The sequence below is a fragment of the Adiantum capillus-veneris genome, chromosome 23, assembly GCF_014529385.1.
Source record: "Adiantum capillus-veneris isolate H3 chromosome 23, ASM1452938v2, whole genome shotgun sequence".
In the NCBI taxonomy this organism is placed as follows: domain Eukaryota; kingdom Viridiplantae; phylum Streptophyta; class Polypodiopsida; order Polypodiales; family Pteridaceae; genus Adiantum; species Adiantum capillus-veneris.
The window spans coordinates 113,099,578-113,114,470 of record NC_140953.1 but is presented as its reverse complement, the minus strand read 5'-3'; the positions used below and the strand labels follow the sequence as shown (position 1 = coordinate 113,114,470).

At 42.6% G+C, this 14,893-nt stretch overlaps 1 protein-coding gene across 3 annotated transcripts in view; it reads right to left on the bottom strand.

Moving 5' to 3' along the window:
* Nucleotides 1-4,250: 4,250 nt before the first annotated feature.
* LOC147428382 (S-adenosyl-L-methionine-dependent methyltransferases superfamily protein) overlaps nt 4,251-14,893 on the bottom strand; it is a 108,922-nt gene continuing 98,279 nt past the window's right edge. The window contains exons 8-10 of one of the 3 annotated variants that reach the window (XM_086497227.1): nt 8,901-8,999; nt 4,771-4,830; nt 4,251-4,498 (exon numbers count right to left, since the gene is read on the bottom strand). In XM_086497227.1, coding sequence (XP_086353353.1) covers nt 4,412-4,498; nt 4,771-4,830; nt 8,901-8,999 — 246 coding nt within the window. In that variant the 3' untranslated portion in view covers nt 4,251-4,411. Of the gene's footprint in view, nt 4,499-4,770; nt 4,831-8,454; nt 8,775-8,900; nt 9,000-14,893 lie in introns of those variants that run through there. The other 2 variants (XM_086497229.1, XM_086497228.1) reach the window with 2 other exon arrangements.

The window sequence follows — 14,893 nt, the reverse complement described above, 5'->3', positions numbered from 1 at the left end:
TTAAAAAACCATAAATTCACCCTTACATGGATATAACATTCCATATCCATATATAAAGAAGTCAATATATGAACGAAAGCATGCATGCTCAACCCTGCCACATGCTTGTCTTCTACAATAAGCATGTCTCTTCATATATGCATATGATCAAACATGTTTTCTTAACCTTGTTCTACGTTTGATATTCTCACTAGGAAATTGGTTGAAAATAAGTATTTGATGCTTTTAGGGTTAGACAATTCATGTCAAGTCTATGTGTTTATTATTATCCAAGCAAAGTAGCATATACATCATAAAAAATCATCAATCATATATGCTTAAGTTATGAATCGATAGCTTTGATATTCTTGTGACTTAGTTTCACTATGAAATCTATACAAAATATCTATTTAATGATTTGAGAAAAGAAAATTCATGTAATTTGTACGCAACAGTTGCTAGCTATGTACGGATCACACAAACCAAAACAAAGGATAAAAATGTACTAGACAATAATTCAAACCCTTAAGGTGCAATTGTGGGTATAAAGTTGATGTGAAAACCCCATTCTATACAAAGATTATTCCATTTCCTCTTTGAAGCATTCGGTTTCCCATCAATGTTATCAACCTCCAAAAGTATATATAGTCAAGCTATCATCACACTCAAATTCTATCTTGCAATTTATGTGAGTAACCAAACTAATTATCAAAACTGATCAAAATAGATTGTTCTAATTTGGATATAAGTAGAAGCTCATGATAAATGCATCTACTCCTCTCTAATTGAATCTGCATGCTAGAATCTCTCAAGTAACAAAGTGTGTGATATTGTGCCTAATATGTATATAAGTAGAACATGATAAAAGAAAATATGATATATGAACATTTGGAAAGCTATGCTAGTGATGAGGAGACCACAATAGTTTTAATCATTGAGTATATGCTATAGAAACTTACCTTTTTCTATGAGGGAAAATAAGAATGTTACACCTTGTTGCCCCAGTTAATTTTTATGGAAGACAAAATTATCTCCAAAAAGTTTAAAATAGTGATATGATTGACAAATCATAAAATTAAAATCTCGCAAAGATTATGCAATCAAAAAGACCTAAGAGATTATGAGGATGAGTTTGAATCGAGTGATGATGAAAATTGGGTTTGCATGGAGTCCATAAGTCGCCAATAAGGGATCAAAGCAAAGATGGAGGTTGTCCAAGAGCCCCTAGAAGATTCAAGGGTCACTTACAAGAAATCACGTACATTCAAAGGGTATTTAGAAAACCCCTATACTTAATTACAACAGACATAAGCTTTCTTTGGAATTCCTCTTTTTGCATCAACATCTTCAAGAAGAAAATGTTCACTGAAACATTTATTGGTGTTCCAAAAATTTCCCTCAAAAAAAAAGTTTAAGCTTTTATAGACTACGGTCCCCTTCTACACTCACAACAATAAGCTTTCTTTTTGTAGCATCATAATAATGTGAAGCTTCACTCATAGAATGCATTTGCTACCTTCTTCATGAAGTGTGCTACCACTTTGAATGACTTCTTTTGTCATGACTCTTCAAGCAATGTACCTAAGAAAACTCTCATTGTTTGTTAAAGATAAGAACTTTAAATTGTGTTTTTTTTGTGTTGTACAAGGTATGCATCAATTGGAAGAGCTTGAAAAATCATTGTATTAAGAATTTGCAAATAAAGCTTGCTTTAGATCTTGATCAACTTATCGATATCTTTGTGTGCCTAGAGAATTAATTTGCCTAGGTAGGACACAATTTAATCTCTCTTAATATTTTGTTATATTAATCTAAAGCATTTTTCATGTTAAAAGAGTATGTTCACTGATGGATACAACCTTAGAGATGAATTTGATGCCATTTGCAAAGTTTTTGTACATACCTTCTATTGGTTAGACGCTATGGAAGAGAGGATTGTGGCAAACAATGGAAAAATTAGTTGGGGTATTGGGTCCTCACAAAGCTTATAACCATCTTGATTCTATGAAAACAATAAAAGCTTAAGAGTGTAAATAATGGAATAGGAATTGTGCTTTTGGTCGCTTCATGTATGTTCATTTGTTGTACCTATTTCTCATGTATGCGAGAAATCATTTTTGAAGGGACTCAAGGCTTAAATTTATAACCAAACTATACAACAAGGAGATCATTCCTATGGTGATTTGTGTTCATTTCACATGGATGGTCAAGAGGAAATATTGGGCCCTCGAGCTAAATATTGTTGAAATGCATGGAAGGTTGATGGATCCTTCCTTCAAGAGGGGATATGGGGCCCCCAAGGCAAGTACTATTGAGAATGGAAGAATGATGGATCCTTTTCATAAAGCTATATTTTCTAGGAGAAAGGGATCTAAAGCTAGCACAATGGCTTTGATCAAAGCTATAAAGGCCATATGAATTTGCATGTAAAGAGCTAGATTTGTAACTTTGGAGCATAAAGAAGACCAAAATAAGTGATGATATCAAGGCATTAATGAGTTATTGTTGAATAAAGGAGTGTTTTTTAACAAGAATCATAACACCTTGCACAAAAACTTGATGGATTGATTGCAACATTTGATAATTGCATGATTTACTAAAAACTTAACTGATTTGATGTATGCAAAAGTGGTGCCCTTTTTCGAGGCCAACTATTTAAGGGCACCTCATTCCAAGCTATCTTACCTCTTACATTTCTTTGAATCCATGGCTCATATACAAGTAAGAACAATTAGCAAATAACTACAATGTATTTTCATCCTTTTCAATTGAATGCCTTTTGTGTGTGTGTGTGTGTGTGTGTGTGTGTGTGTGTGTGTGTGTGTGTGTGTGTGTGTGTGTGTGTGTGTGTGTGTGTGTGTGTGTGTGAGAGAGAGAGAGAGAGAGAGAGAGAGAGAGAGAGAGAGAGAGCGCTTCATACATGCATGCATGCATGTATGTATCTTTTAAAATGTCTCGCACTTTTCTAGCATTAAAGCAAAATCAGTGAAACTTATCACATTTTAAGAGCTATGTTTGTTAAAGAGAGCATGGAAAACATAATCATTGCCAATACAGCTCACAACATACATTTAAAAGAGCACTGTAGGTGATAACATAGCTGAAAAACATTTAGACTTTTCATGCTTTTTCTAAGAAGAATGTATTGAATTATACTCTAAAAGGTGCCAAAAGCTAGTAGTATTTTCGTTCTTTTAAAACATTGTAAAGGTCAATTGTTTATGTGCATGCTTTTAAGCCACTTTAATGGGGTAAATTAAAGGTACACAAGACTTGAGCACGCAAAGGATTGTGCAAAGATTCCAAGGATTAAGCTAATTTTTGTTGCAACTTTTCATTCTAAAAGGATTGCTAAGATGACCATTGTTAGGATGACATACAATACATCCTTGACAATTGTGACACTTCAAGAGAATGAAACTTAGGACATCATTAACTAGCCTAAAGCCAAATACAGACCAAAGATTCATTGTTGTATTATATGGGATAGAGATGCTACCATCATTTTCATGCCATGATACAACACTGAGAATAATGGTAGGACAGATCGGCAAGGACGGAAGTAAATGTGTTCCTAGAAACCATGATATGACCTTTCAAAGTGCGGTAACAAACTTGTAGCATGTGGAGAGCAAGAAGATATTCCATATTTACAAACAAGGAGTAATCCATGGAGTAGATAACAAAGACAAATTGTTAGTGTTATAAATGCAAAGGGTGAATTATCAAACCAAGCTCCATGGTTTTAAGATGCCCGATGCCAAACACAATAGTCTTCAAAGAAATCTCCTAGAAGAACTTCCATGTTTTGAGATCACTATGAAGAGAGTTTCAATGAGTTGGCAAGGACTGCACAAGTTACTCAACATGATTTGTTAGCTTGAATGCTTTTTTTTTTGTCATCATCCGAAGGTCACAAAAAGACTTAAGTAGCCTCAAGTTTATGGGGGAGTAATAATATTGTCTCAAACCTAGATCAAGACAATAATGGAAGAATGTGAGGGAGGGTCATAACCTTGGATGGTGATGTGCGTGCAGTGTGAATCCACCGGACATACATACATGCATACATATACATACATACATACATGTGAACGCCCGCACGCTCACACACACACACACACACACACACACACACACACACACACACACACACACACACACACACACACACGTGTGTGTGTGTGTGTGTGTGCAATGCCTGCCATCTATCTCCATACACCTTGTTAAAACATAAAAGCCTATCCATGGTGAAAAAACAAAGATATACATTTTGTTAGAACTGAGAAAACCATTGAAAACTACTAAAATGCAAGACATAAAAAATTATATCAATGTTTTACAAAATTCCTGACTGGTTGAGAGAGAGAGAGAGAGAGAGAGAGAGAGAGAGAGAGAGAGAGAGTTGATGTGCATATATGATCACAAGTTTTCAAACAGTGAATCGCCATAAGTCTACCATGATATCCACCTCTTGTTTCTTGTGAAATCTGTAAAGTGCAGGCAGATCATACCGGAGCTGCAAAAGAAGAGATGGTTTCAACATTTCATTTCAAATTTCACAAGCTCCCAATGAAAACCCATTAACTCTAGTGCATCTGCACTGCATACGTGGGGGGGAGGGGTAGTAGTGAAGAGAGAGAGAGAGAGAGAGAGAGAGAGAGAGAGTTGGTATCTCTTTCACATGCCCATCTAGCCATTCAACTCCATCATGCATCGTTCCAGATATGCTAATGAGACTTCAAATGAAATAGCTTGCAAGGAATTATTCATATTGTTAGGCTGACATACCTGACAAAGCACATCTGCAGTCTTTGCTCCGAAGGTTTGCAAAGCTGTTCTTTCTACATACTGTCAAGAGATCATAAACAATTAATTTTGCAAGCAAATGTAACGTGCAATGTAGGACAGCATTAAGGTGCAAGCCTCCATTGTCCATGACATTGCTGTATGACAAGAGAGCTCTACAGTGGGCATTGCATTAGCTAAGATAGGATAAACCAACCCATAAGATCACAAGCTTTTCATAGTCCAATTGTCTCATCACATTTCTTGGTGCATTTCACTTGGTTATCGAAGTCCTTACATTCAGCACCTTGTAAAGGATGCCACACCATCAATGAATATATACATTTAGTCTATGCCACATACAAGTTAATTTGTGTGTCCCACAGAAACAGGTACAATGGGAGGAATGGGGATGAATGTGGCATGTAACTGCAGCATGGGTGCAGCGATCTGAAGACCAAGAACATATTTGGCAGCCAAAAGAAGCAATGGTCGCATCACTTCTTTGACGTTACCGATAGTGTTGTTGCAAACATGCATCATAAATCAATAGCTTTAGAGCTGCAAGGTAGCTAAGGCATGAAATATGAAAGCATAGGAGCATAATTGCTTGAGCCACTGATGGCCACACATGAAAAGGCCATGCAGGATTGCAAATAGACGAACATATCCATGATCTTGCCAAAGATCAAAACAACAACTCGTTGACACTCACATCCACGTCCAACGAATAGCCAAGGTGTCTGAACACAGCCCATCTGTGCACTACATGTCTCTTCCCCCCCAAGGCCTGCAAATCCTCCTCTGTGCAGCTAACAAGGTCAGATTCACAGTTGTTTATGCATAGAGAGACCATGCTTGAATCCTTTATAGAGAATTTATTTGTCTATCTTGAGGAACCTAAAAGAATCAACCATCAATGATTGGCCTACCAATTGTTGTCCCCAAGGTAAGAAAAGTCCCACAATCTTTTTACACGTTGCCAAATGCACAGGAAGAGTTGATATAAGGTGGGTAGCAGTGGCAAAGAGTAGAGGGTTTAGAGAACAACCTTGCCTAGCTAAACGAGCTGAGTAATATGGGGTTAGTGAAACCACCATTCATCGTGACACGAAAAGTGGGACCTGGATGGAGTGTATAATATTGGACATATGAGGGCTGAAATCCATAGCATACAACAATCTACAATGAAAGCCTAGCTAAGATGGTAAAAGGCTTTCTCCAAATCTAACTGAACCATCACGATTTGTTGATTGGTGGCTTCGACAGAAGCAATACCCAATTGAATGTATTGAACCCTCGTATAAATCCATATCGTGTGAAGCAAATAACTTGCCACACAAACTTATGCAAGCAATTAGCGATGACTTTCATGAAGATCTTATAAATTCTTTCCATTAAGAAAAAGACAGCCACTCTCTAAAGTTGCCTGAAAGGGACCTTGGGCACCTACTTATTAAGCCTGAAATTCCAATAGTTTGGCATAATGCTAGAGGCCCAAAGGTGCTGACAAAAGGGTTGTGAGGGGTAGCTTTAGTCCTCAGCATACAGAGAGAAGAATTCAATAGTAAATCCATCCCACCTTGGCTTTTGGTTTTGGGAAAATGTGCAAGACAACCTCAACCTCATGATCTTTAGCATCAGCCTCAAGCCTAGCATCCGTGTGGGTTGACACATGGACATGCACTAAGTCAAAACATAAATTTTCTAGCTGCTTTTGTCTCGGCAGTAACATTCTCTATGACCCCAAAAGGAAGCAAAGAACGCATAAAACATAGGACTCAATGGGGAAGAATCCACAATCATCTCTCTCTCTCTCTCTCTCTCTCTCTCTCTCTCTCTCTCTCTCTCTCTCTCTCTCTCTAAACCTTGGTAGAACCAAGGTTATGGTGTTTAACACCACACCACAGTGGATCAGGAAATCAGCACCTACATTCACTTATGGTCAAGAGACTGTGGAGAACACAGATGCATACACTTATCTTGGGGTACTCTTCACTGGGCCAAAGTTTTCTTTGAGGAGAGCAGCAGAGACTAGACTGACCAGAGCGTATGCGGCCTTGGGAGGATTGGAGAGGATGTGTTCACAGGTTCAATTCCGAACAAAGCTCTGGCTCTTAGATACCTTGGTAGCTTCAGCTATGCTCTATGGGGTTGAGGTTAGGGGACCCTCTGTGGGTAACGATGGGTGGAGAGGTATGGAGAGGCCCTTGGTATCTATGATCTCTCGGCTGATTAGAGCCAAGGCCTCCGTGCCACACGAGATCATTAGAGCGGAGTTAGCCCCCCCCCCCCCCCCCCCAAGATAGAGGCGCTTACCAGATCAGTCTCCTTTAGGCACAGCTTATGGGATGCTACCAGAGACAGACATGCCAGATTGGCCCTTGAGTCCTCCAGACAATTAGCTTTACAGGGGGACACATCATGGTTCTAGATACATGGCTTCAGCATGGACAGCTTGCCTCCCTTCCAGTACTCCCTTGATGCAGCATCGTTGTCTCTTACACGGGTGGAAATTACTAGACACATTTGCCAGGACCTGACCCAATTGGACACCAAGAGGACATGGATAGAGCCGACACAGGAGTTGGGCATGAAGATGGCTTTCTATAGAGAGCATCTTCTTCAACTCACAGGGGATGGGTTTTTGATTCGTCCCAGCTATACAGATACACATCTATCTCATGGGTTACGGTGTGCCATTGGTCAGATACGGACATCTTCATACCAGCTTGAGATTGAGACAGGTAGATTCATAGGGATTCCAGCAACTAGCAGGATATGCCGCCTATGCCAAACAGAGCCAGAGACGGAGACACATTATACATGTCAGTGCAAAGTGTATTATGAGATAGGGGGTCGCTTCCACTGTCTATTTAGAGAAGGCTTCAGACCCTTCTCGAGAGTCATGCGCTATCGGGACCAGAGATGTGTTGGCCTATATCTACTTGAGTTACACAAACACACAGATAGTTTACTGAGGAGATCTGGAGAGAGACAATCCCAGAGACAGATACTGATTTCTTCACACCAAACACTGGACAGATAGAGGAGCAGCCACCACTGCAAAGCTCAGCTCATACTGACACCCGCTGTACTCTCATTGACCGAGCATTGGAACTAGGGAGATTGAGACGCCCACGACTGGGGAGAGGAGCTTCACAGCATCGATGGAGACTACAACAAAGGATTCGAGCCATACTATCTCGACGTCCAAGAGAACAGATGAGGATGGATCCATCACCCATTGTATCTTTCTCTTGTATTGGGCACCCATTATATCAATGATCACACATACCCCACACAGTTCGAGCTAGTAGCACTTCTAGATTCATTTTAGTATTTCTTTTTTTTGTACTCAGACACAATACCAAATTCACAAGTTTGTTACAGATTGGTCTCATAGGTCATTTTGGCCTTTTGAAGACGTTAATATATCATTTCCTCTCTCTCTCTCTCTCTCTCTCTCTCTCTCTCTCTCTCTCTCTCTCTCTCTCTCTCTCTCTCTCTCTCTCTCTCTCTCTCTCTCTCTCTCTCTCTCTCTCTCTCTTTTCTGATAGATCTTTAAGGTCTCTTGGGATAGTTTCCTACCACGTTAAAATTCTCTTCTTCTTCTTCTCTCTCTCTCAAAACAAAAAAAAGTAGGGCTTGAACACTTTATATTACATAGAAAATTTGCAAGAAGCCCGTAGGCATTATAGATGGAAACTGGCATTTAAAAAACCCTGAGATATGACAAGATTATAAAACCACCGGGGAAAATCAACTAGTGATGCAAAGGCATCAAGAGTTAAAGCAAGGAAGTGACACACAACTGTGAGATATGAAAAGATATGAGATATTTAGAAAACCCCTGAGATATGACAAGATTACAAAACCATAGGGGAAAATCGACCACTAGTGCAGAGGCACAACATAGAAAGATACATCAAGAGTTGAAGGCAAGGAAGTGATAGACGACTCTGGAAGAGAGCTTCAAGAATCAACACATACAAGCCACCCAAGATCTACAAACATCCAGCAGAAAAATCCATGAGAAAATCTCCAATATCGGACTCTTTATATCTCAAAGGCCAAAAAGATGCACTCCAACACTAGACTAAAAACTATGCATCAAATCTCGAAAACATTACCGAAAGAAAGGCCACACCAAACCGGCAGGACGCATGGATGATGACCACCGGAGAGAGAGACCACCACACTTGCATTAAAAGATTCAAAAGCAAAGAACGCTGCCATGGAAAGGGGTTTGCATAAGCATCTTCAACACAGCAGGACTAACCAAAGAGAAACCATCAGCCTCCACACCAGCCCCAAATCCCATGCTGCAAATAGACCCCCGACGGGAAAAAAGAACACATAGGCCAAAACAGACACGCACACAAACACACACACACCCACACCCACACCCACACATGCAGGCGAGCAAACCCAACTCACCTACCAGGAGCACATGCAGTCAAGCAGCCACCAATCCTCACAGAGGCATGATCCCAAAATGTCCATTAAATATATAGTAATTGACCAACACTATTTCTTGGTTCTCAATCTCTTAGATCTCCTAACATAAACATTTTTATCATGTCCAAGAGGTGGAAATCTCTCCTCATACTATGTCATGAACATAGTGAGGGAATATCATCTCTATCCAAAATTGCATGGAGGTACAACATTATCACCAGGAGCCCTTTCAGGCTCAAAAGAAACTGGTGGTATCTTTGTCGAAGAAGTGCTAGCCTGAAGAGAGGGATCCTGTGGGGGATCCATGTGCCTGTAAACCTTGTAACTGGAGACATCTCTCTCTGTCTCTATTGCCTTCTCCCCTCTTCTTTGCTTCTATTCTCCTGACTCTCTCGCTTCTCAGATGTGGGCATCACCCCTATATGTTGAAAAAGGACCCTTGCAAGTGCCAATGATACCTTTGTCTATCTCTCCTCATACACTGTATGCTCCTCTGCTCAAGACACTCTATCCTCCTAGTGCATCCAGCCGCCATTTGACCAGCTCTACAACGAACAAAATAGTGTTCAGGCCAATCAATAAAGGGCACCCATTGTTGTATATCAGTTCCATGTTTAGTAGGTAGCGAGATGAATTGAGGAGAATTCTTCACAAGAGGGATGCAGAATCAACCAAAGGGTGGGGGTGTATACACCATCGCAACTACACCCAGACTCCATCCCCCGCCTCTATCTATACAAATAAGAATACACTCTGCTGAAGCTGAGGGGACTCTGCCAATGCTAGACTGGCCTCATCCGATGTCTCGAACCGAACCCTATATCAAGCTCTCTTCAAATGGGAAACAATAAAAGTTCTCTAAAAATAGCGAACCAATACCTCACCAAGCGCTCGCTGCTGCTCCCGCTAACCCTGCGCACCATCTGCCCACAGCCCTGCACCCTCCCCCCACCCACCCCACCCCCCCCACCCCCCCCCCCCCGCGTTGCGCGCCAGGCCGGCAGCGCTGTGCCCCAGCCAGCGCCTTGTGCTATTTCAGCTTGCACAGCCTGCCAAATCCACTCAGATCCCCCCCCCCCCCCACACACACACCTATCAGATAGAATTTGAGACATCCAAGATGGCGTCCAAGGTCATTGCGATGAGCCCCTTGTCCATCCAAGCAATCAGAGCACATTTTCAACAGTGGCGCCACGGCTTTGACCCGATTACCCGATTACTGATGCTCTTGTCGAGGAGGCAGACCTCCCCATTTCAGTCTGCTTTCCCAGCCTGAGAAGAGAGTACTCCCTCTACTTTCTTGGATAAGCTCCAAGATTGGGACTGTCTTAGAGACACCTCGCACGGTAGCTTCTATCGCTGCAAGGGCAGTAGGCATACCTACAGTACGCGTTCTGGTTCGAGACATCCACACCCTCCTGAAGATCATTTTACTAACTCGCGTGAGTGGTGGTTGACTCCGTCAGAGTGTGGAGTACTCCGGCCTCCCGAATCATGCTTTATTTGTCGAAAGATGGGCCATCTTGGGAAGGCCTGTCCACGGAGGAGGCCTTGACCTGCTGCACAAACTCAGACCCAGCCTCCTAAGGCTAGCGAGGCCAAGCAGGCAAAGACACAGGGAGCTCAGGCAGGTTCTTCCTTCGAGATTGGTGCCCCCGCGAAGGAGGGCTGGCAGCAAGTCTATTTTCCGTTGCAGCTATGCGTATGTACATGAGGGCTCCTGGATAGAGAATATAGCCCGACGGACGGCACACTCTTCCTGGGCTTGGGTTGGACAGACTCTATAGTCACGACTATCTCGGGGTTGCTCGGATGCGGATTACTCCCCATCCAAGCCAGCCTCAAAGATAGCGAGATTGGTTGTTGTTGCAGCTTCGGTTTTTTCTCACTAACCCCATGAGGATCGTCTCATGGAATGTGCAAGGATTAGGTGGACCCCAGTTTCAGCGTCAGAGGGGTCGCTTGCTTCAGGAACTTCAGCGATGCTTGTGGGTGGTACGAAAGATATTCTTATGCTTTTAGAGCACCGTCTTTGTGAGATCCGCAGTCGGCGATGTGGTCAGATTTTGTCTGGTCGTTATGAGACTTTTTGGTCAGCTGCTTTTGGGCCTGGAGGCATCCACGCAATAGGGGTATGTATGACTATTAAGGACTCATGGCAACAGGCCATTGTGGGAAGAGGTATTATTGTGCCAGATAGGGCCGAGTGGATTACTATGCAAGCTCATGGTTGCCTCATGGGCTTCCTGAACATTTATCCGCCCAATGTGGCAAGTGCACGAGCTGAATTTTGGTCACATATTGTAGAGCCATTGCCGCATGCAGAGCAGTGATGTGTTGCGGGAGACTTCAACATATTGGAGGATCCCTCAGATAGGATTGGAGGTAGCCATGCTATTGTGCACGGGGCTGAGTTGGCAGCATGGGAGCGTCTATGTATAGCACTGAGGATTTCAAATGTTTGGCAGCATGCAAGCTTTGTGCGGCCCCCAGACAGCTTGTCTTTCTCTCGCTCTGACCGTAGAGTAGGAGTGAATCTATCTCGGATAAATCGCTTCTACGCCAGTGATCACATCTGTGACATGGGAGGATCTGTTTGCATTCTGGCAGGGACTACATTTTCAGATCATGCACCAGTGATCTTACCAAGACAAACAGGAGTGGGAGCACAATGTTACGCATCCCTGCGAATATCTTGCTGGATCTAGAGCTCAATGAGCGGGTGGAGGCACTTTGGACAGAGAGTTTGGGCACTCAAGGCACCCCTGTTGGTAGAGTGGCCTTTGGACTCGCTGAGCTTAGTCACAGCCGGGAAGGAGGAGAAGCGTCTCCGACCAGGCATTGCTTCCTTACCGTGGATGCAAGAGCACAGATGCAACAGGCACGACAGGAGCTGACTAGAATTGGGGAGCGGTGTCATGAGTTTGCCTTTCATAGGCAAGCAACTCAGTGGACCCAGGTGGGCGATATGAGTTATTGGGGAGTTCTTTGAGATTGTGGGGCCCCGCCATGCGCACACCAGTATTCGCCAATTGAGGAGACCCGATGGGTCAATTGCTTCAAAGCCCGAGGATAAGTGTGCAGTTGCTACTGACTTTTACTGTGATTTGTTGTCGGCTGAGCCACAGTCAGAGCATCAGCATGCATGTAAAGAGCAAGTTTGGGCACAAATGCCTTACCTTGTTACTGAGGAGATGCGTCAGAAACTAGAGCTGCCTCTCCAGCCAGAGGAGCTCCATAAGGAGCTCGGGCCACTCCCCTGAGGTAGTTGTCAAGGGGAGGATGGTTTTTGACTCCCAGCTTCCTTAATAACCCCAAATCTTCCAAGAATTGGGCAACAAAAGACCAAATATGATGACCAAGGGTAGTTAGTGGCTACTTCAAAGCATCAACAAAAGACCAAATATCAAGGTGGAAAGGTACGTAGTGTACATCATGGTTAAGGTACATACGAAACGTACTTCCATACTGAACCACCTTTCAGGTACGTAATAGGTACGTACCATTTGTAAAAAAAACCATATTATATTAAATTAAGTTCACAGACCTTTCAAAATTTAGACTCATAAACAAATTAACATTATAATGCACACACATGAGGAATGCGAGAGGAGAACAAATGCTCAGAGAGGACGGGGGGTCGCAAAGAGTATGCACAGCATAGGAAGCAAGAGTGGAAGGAGCATACGGAGAGTGGAGCTTACCTTTCTACGCGGGAAAGTCTCAAGTAGAAGCCTCTATGTGACTGTTTGTGAAGGTCTCTGCACAAATCTGCTCTATGGAAATTGTAACAGGTGCGCCCCAAAGTTTTAAGCGGCGGACTAGAGGACGATCTACCCAATGGGCATAGTAGACAAGGTGCCTCTACATGTACAAGACTTCACCTTTAGCTTGCATTTTGTTGTTGTTCGTCTCCCACAGATTGAGGGTGGATTTCCTTTGCTCATCGGTAGACCATGATTGCCATTCAACTTGAAGGAGGCATAGATCCACTGATGTAATAAACTTGGACACCCCAAGTCTAGATTCTGTTGCGACACGTCACACAACACAGATTCACTTCAAAAACACTTCACAATTTCAAGAGTCGAGACGGCCCGCCGTAGTTCCGTGCCATGAGAGATTGGCCCCAAAGACTGGCGCTATTTTTGGTATTTCTTTTATATTAATCTGTGAGCAAAGTACAACTTCCTACGAGCACTCGCTCTCAGACTTTGCGTCCAGATGCTCTAAGAAGTGAGCCCCCTTGGGTCACTTATAAAGATTACAAGGGATGCTAAATGCAGAGCCTCAAAAGCATGAAACTCAAAAGCAATTGAGTCCCAAAAGCAACTGTTCCCGAATCTGCCAGTAAAAGCATCCAGCGCAACGGATTCCGTACAGTTCTACCACGTCAGCATGTCATTGCAAACTGCGGAATTCCGTACTGCTGCCACGTGGCACTGCTCCATGTCAGCTTGTCCATACTGTTTGTGCCACGTCATCCCATCTGTCTGCGGGTGGTCATGCCACGTCATCAAGTTGTGACATACCTCCCGCTTGAAAGAATTGTAATCGCCCTCGATTACACCTGCAACAAACAGACAGAGGCCATAAACCAATTCAGAAGACACTGACTGTAAGTACCAACGCACTAGACACAACACATCTAGCACTTGTACAAAGACGACAGTCACATCACAGGACATCACACGACATCACAAGACAAATCAATCACAGAAAAATTCATTCCAAATCTCACACCATGACTGCCAGCAACGTATTTAGTAACCACATCTAGATCCATCCCGGACCTCACTGATGCCGGATTAACTAATCCTTATTGCGATCATAACTATAGAGATTTATGAGACCGAAATGCTACAGTCATTTTTTCTTTCAGTTTCTATACTCAAACAAGTCAAATGAGAGAGTACAAATCAATCATGTTCAATTTCAGGAATTCCATGTCATAAAGTCATATAGCAGAATATTGTTAGCCCAGCAGTATCCCTAAAACCCAAAGGGGACATCAGTGACCTTATTCAATCGAGGTAATCTGTTGAGGACTGACTCCCCTCTTGTGCAATCCCTCTGCACCAGATTCAACCTTGCTGATTTCGGGGATCTATCGAAGTAGACGATGCTAAACCGAATAACTCACCTTTAAAAGGTTTCAAGAGACTCACATGGAATGCATTGTGAATCTTTCAAGTATCGGGCAGCTTGAGTCGAAAGGAGACATCATTTATCTTTTCTTTAATCTGTAAGGGCCATAATACCTCATGCTAAGCTTTGGAAAAAGCCGCTCCTTTCCCTTTCGTTTCCTTAGGCGTGCCTTCTCAAAATGTAAGAGCACCCAATCGTCTTCCTTTAGTTTCAAATCTCGTCGATGTCGATCTGCTGCCTTCTTATGTCGTTCTTGAGATTTCTCTAAAGCCTCGTGGACCTTGCAAAAGCAATGTCCAAGTCCCTTATGTACTGGTCCGCTTCAAAAATCTTGTCTTTAGTGTTGAGAAAGGGTAGAACCTTCTGAGCACCTTCAATTATCTCAAATGGCGCCTTCCCCGTCGAAGAGTGGATCGTGTTGTTGTAGGGCAAAGTCCACCAAAGGCAAAAAAAATTCCCATTGAGTCTTCTGATCAGAGATGAAAGAATTCAATAAATCCAAAACAACTGAATTTGC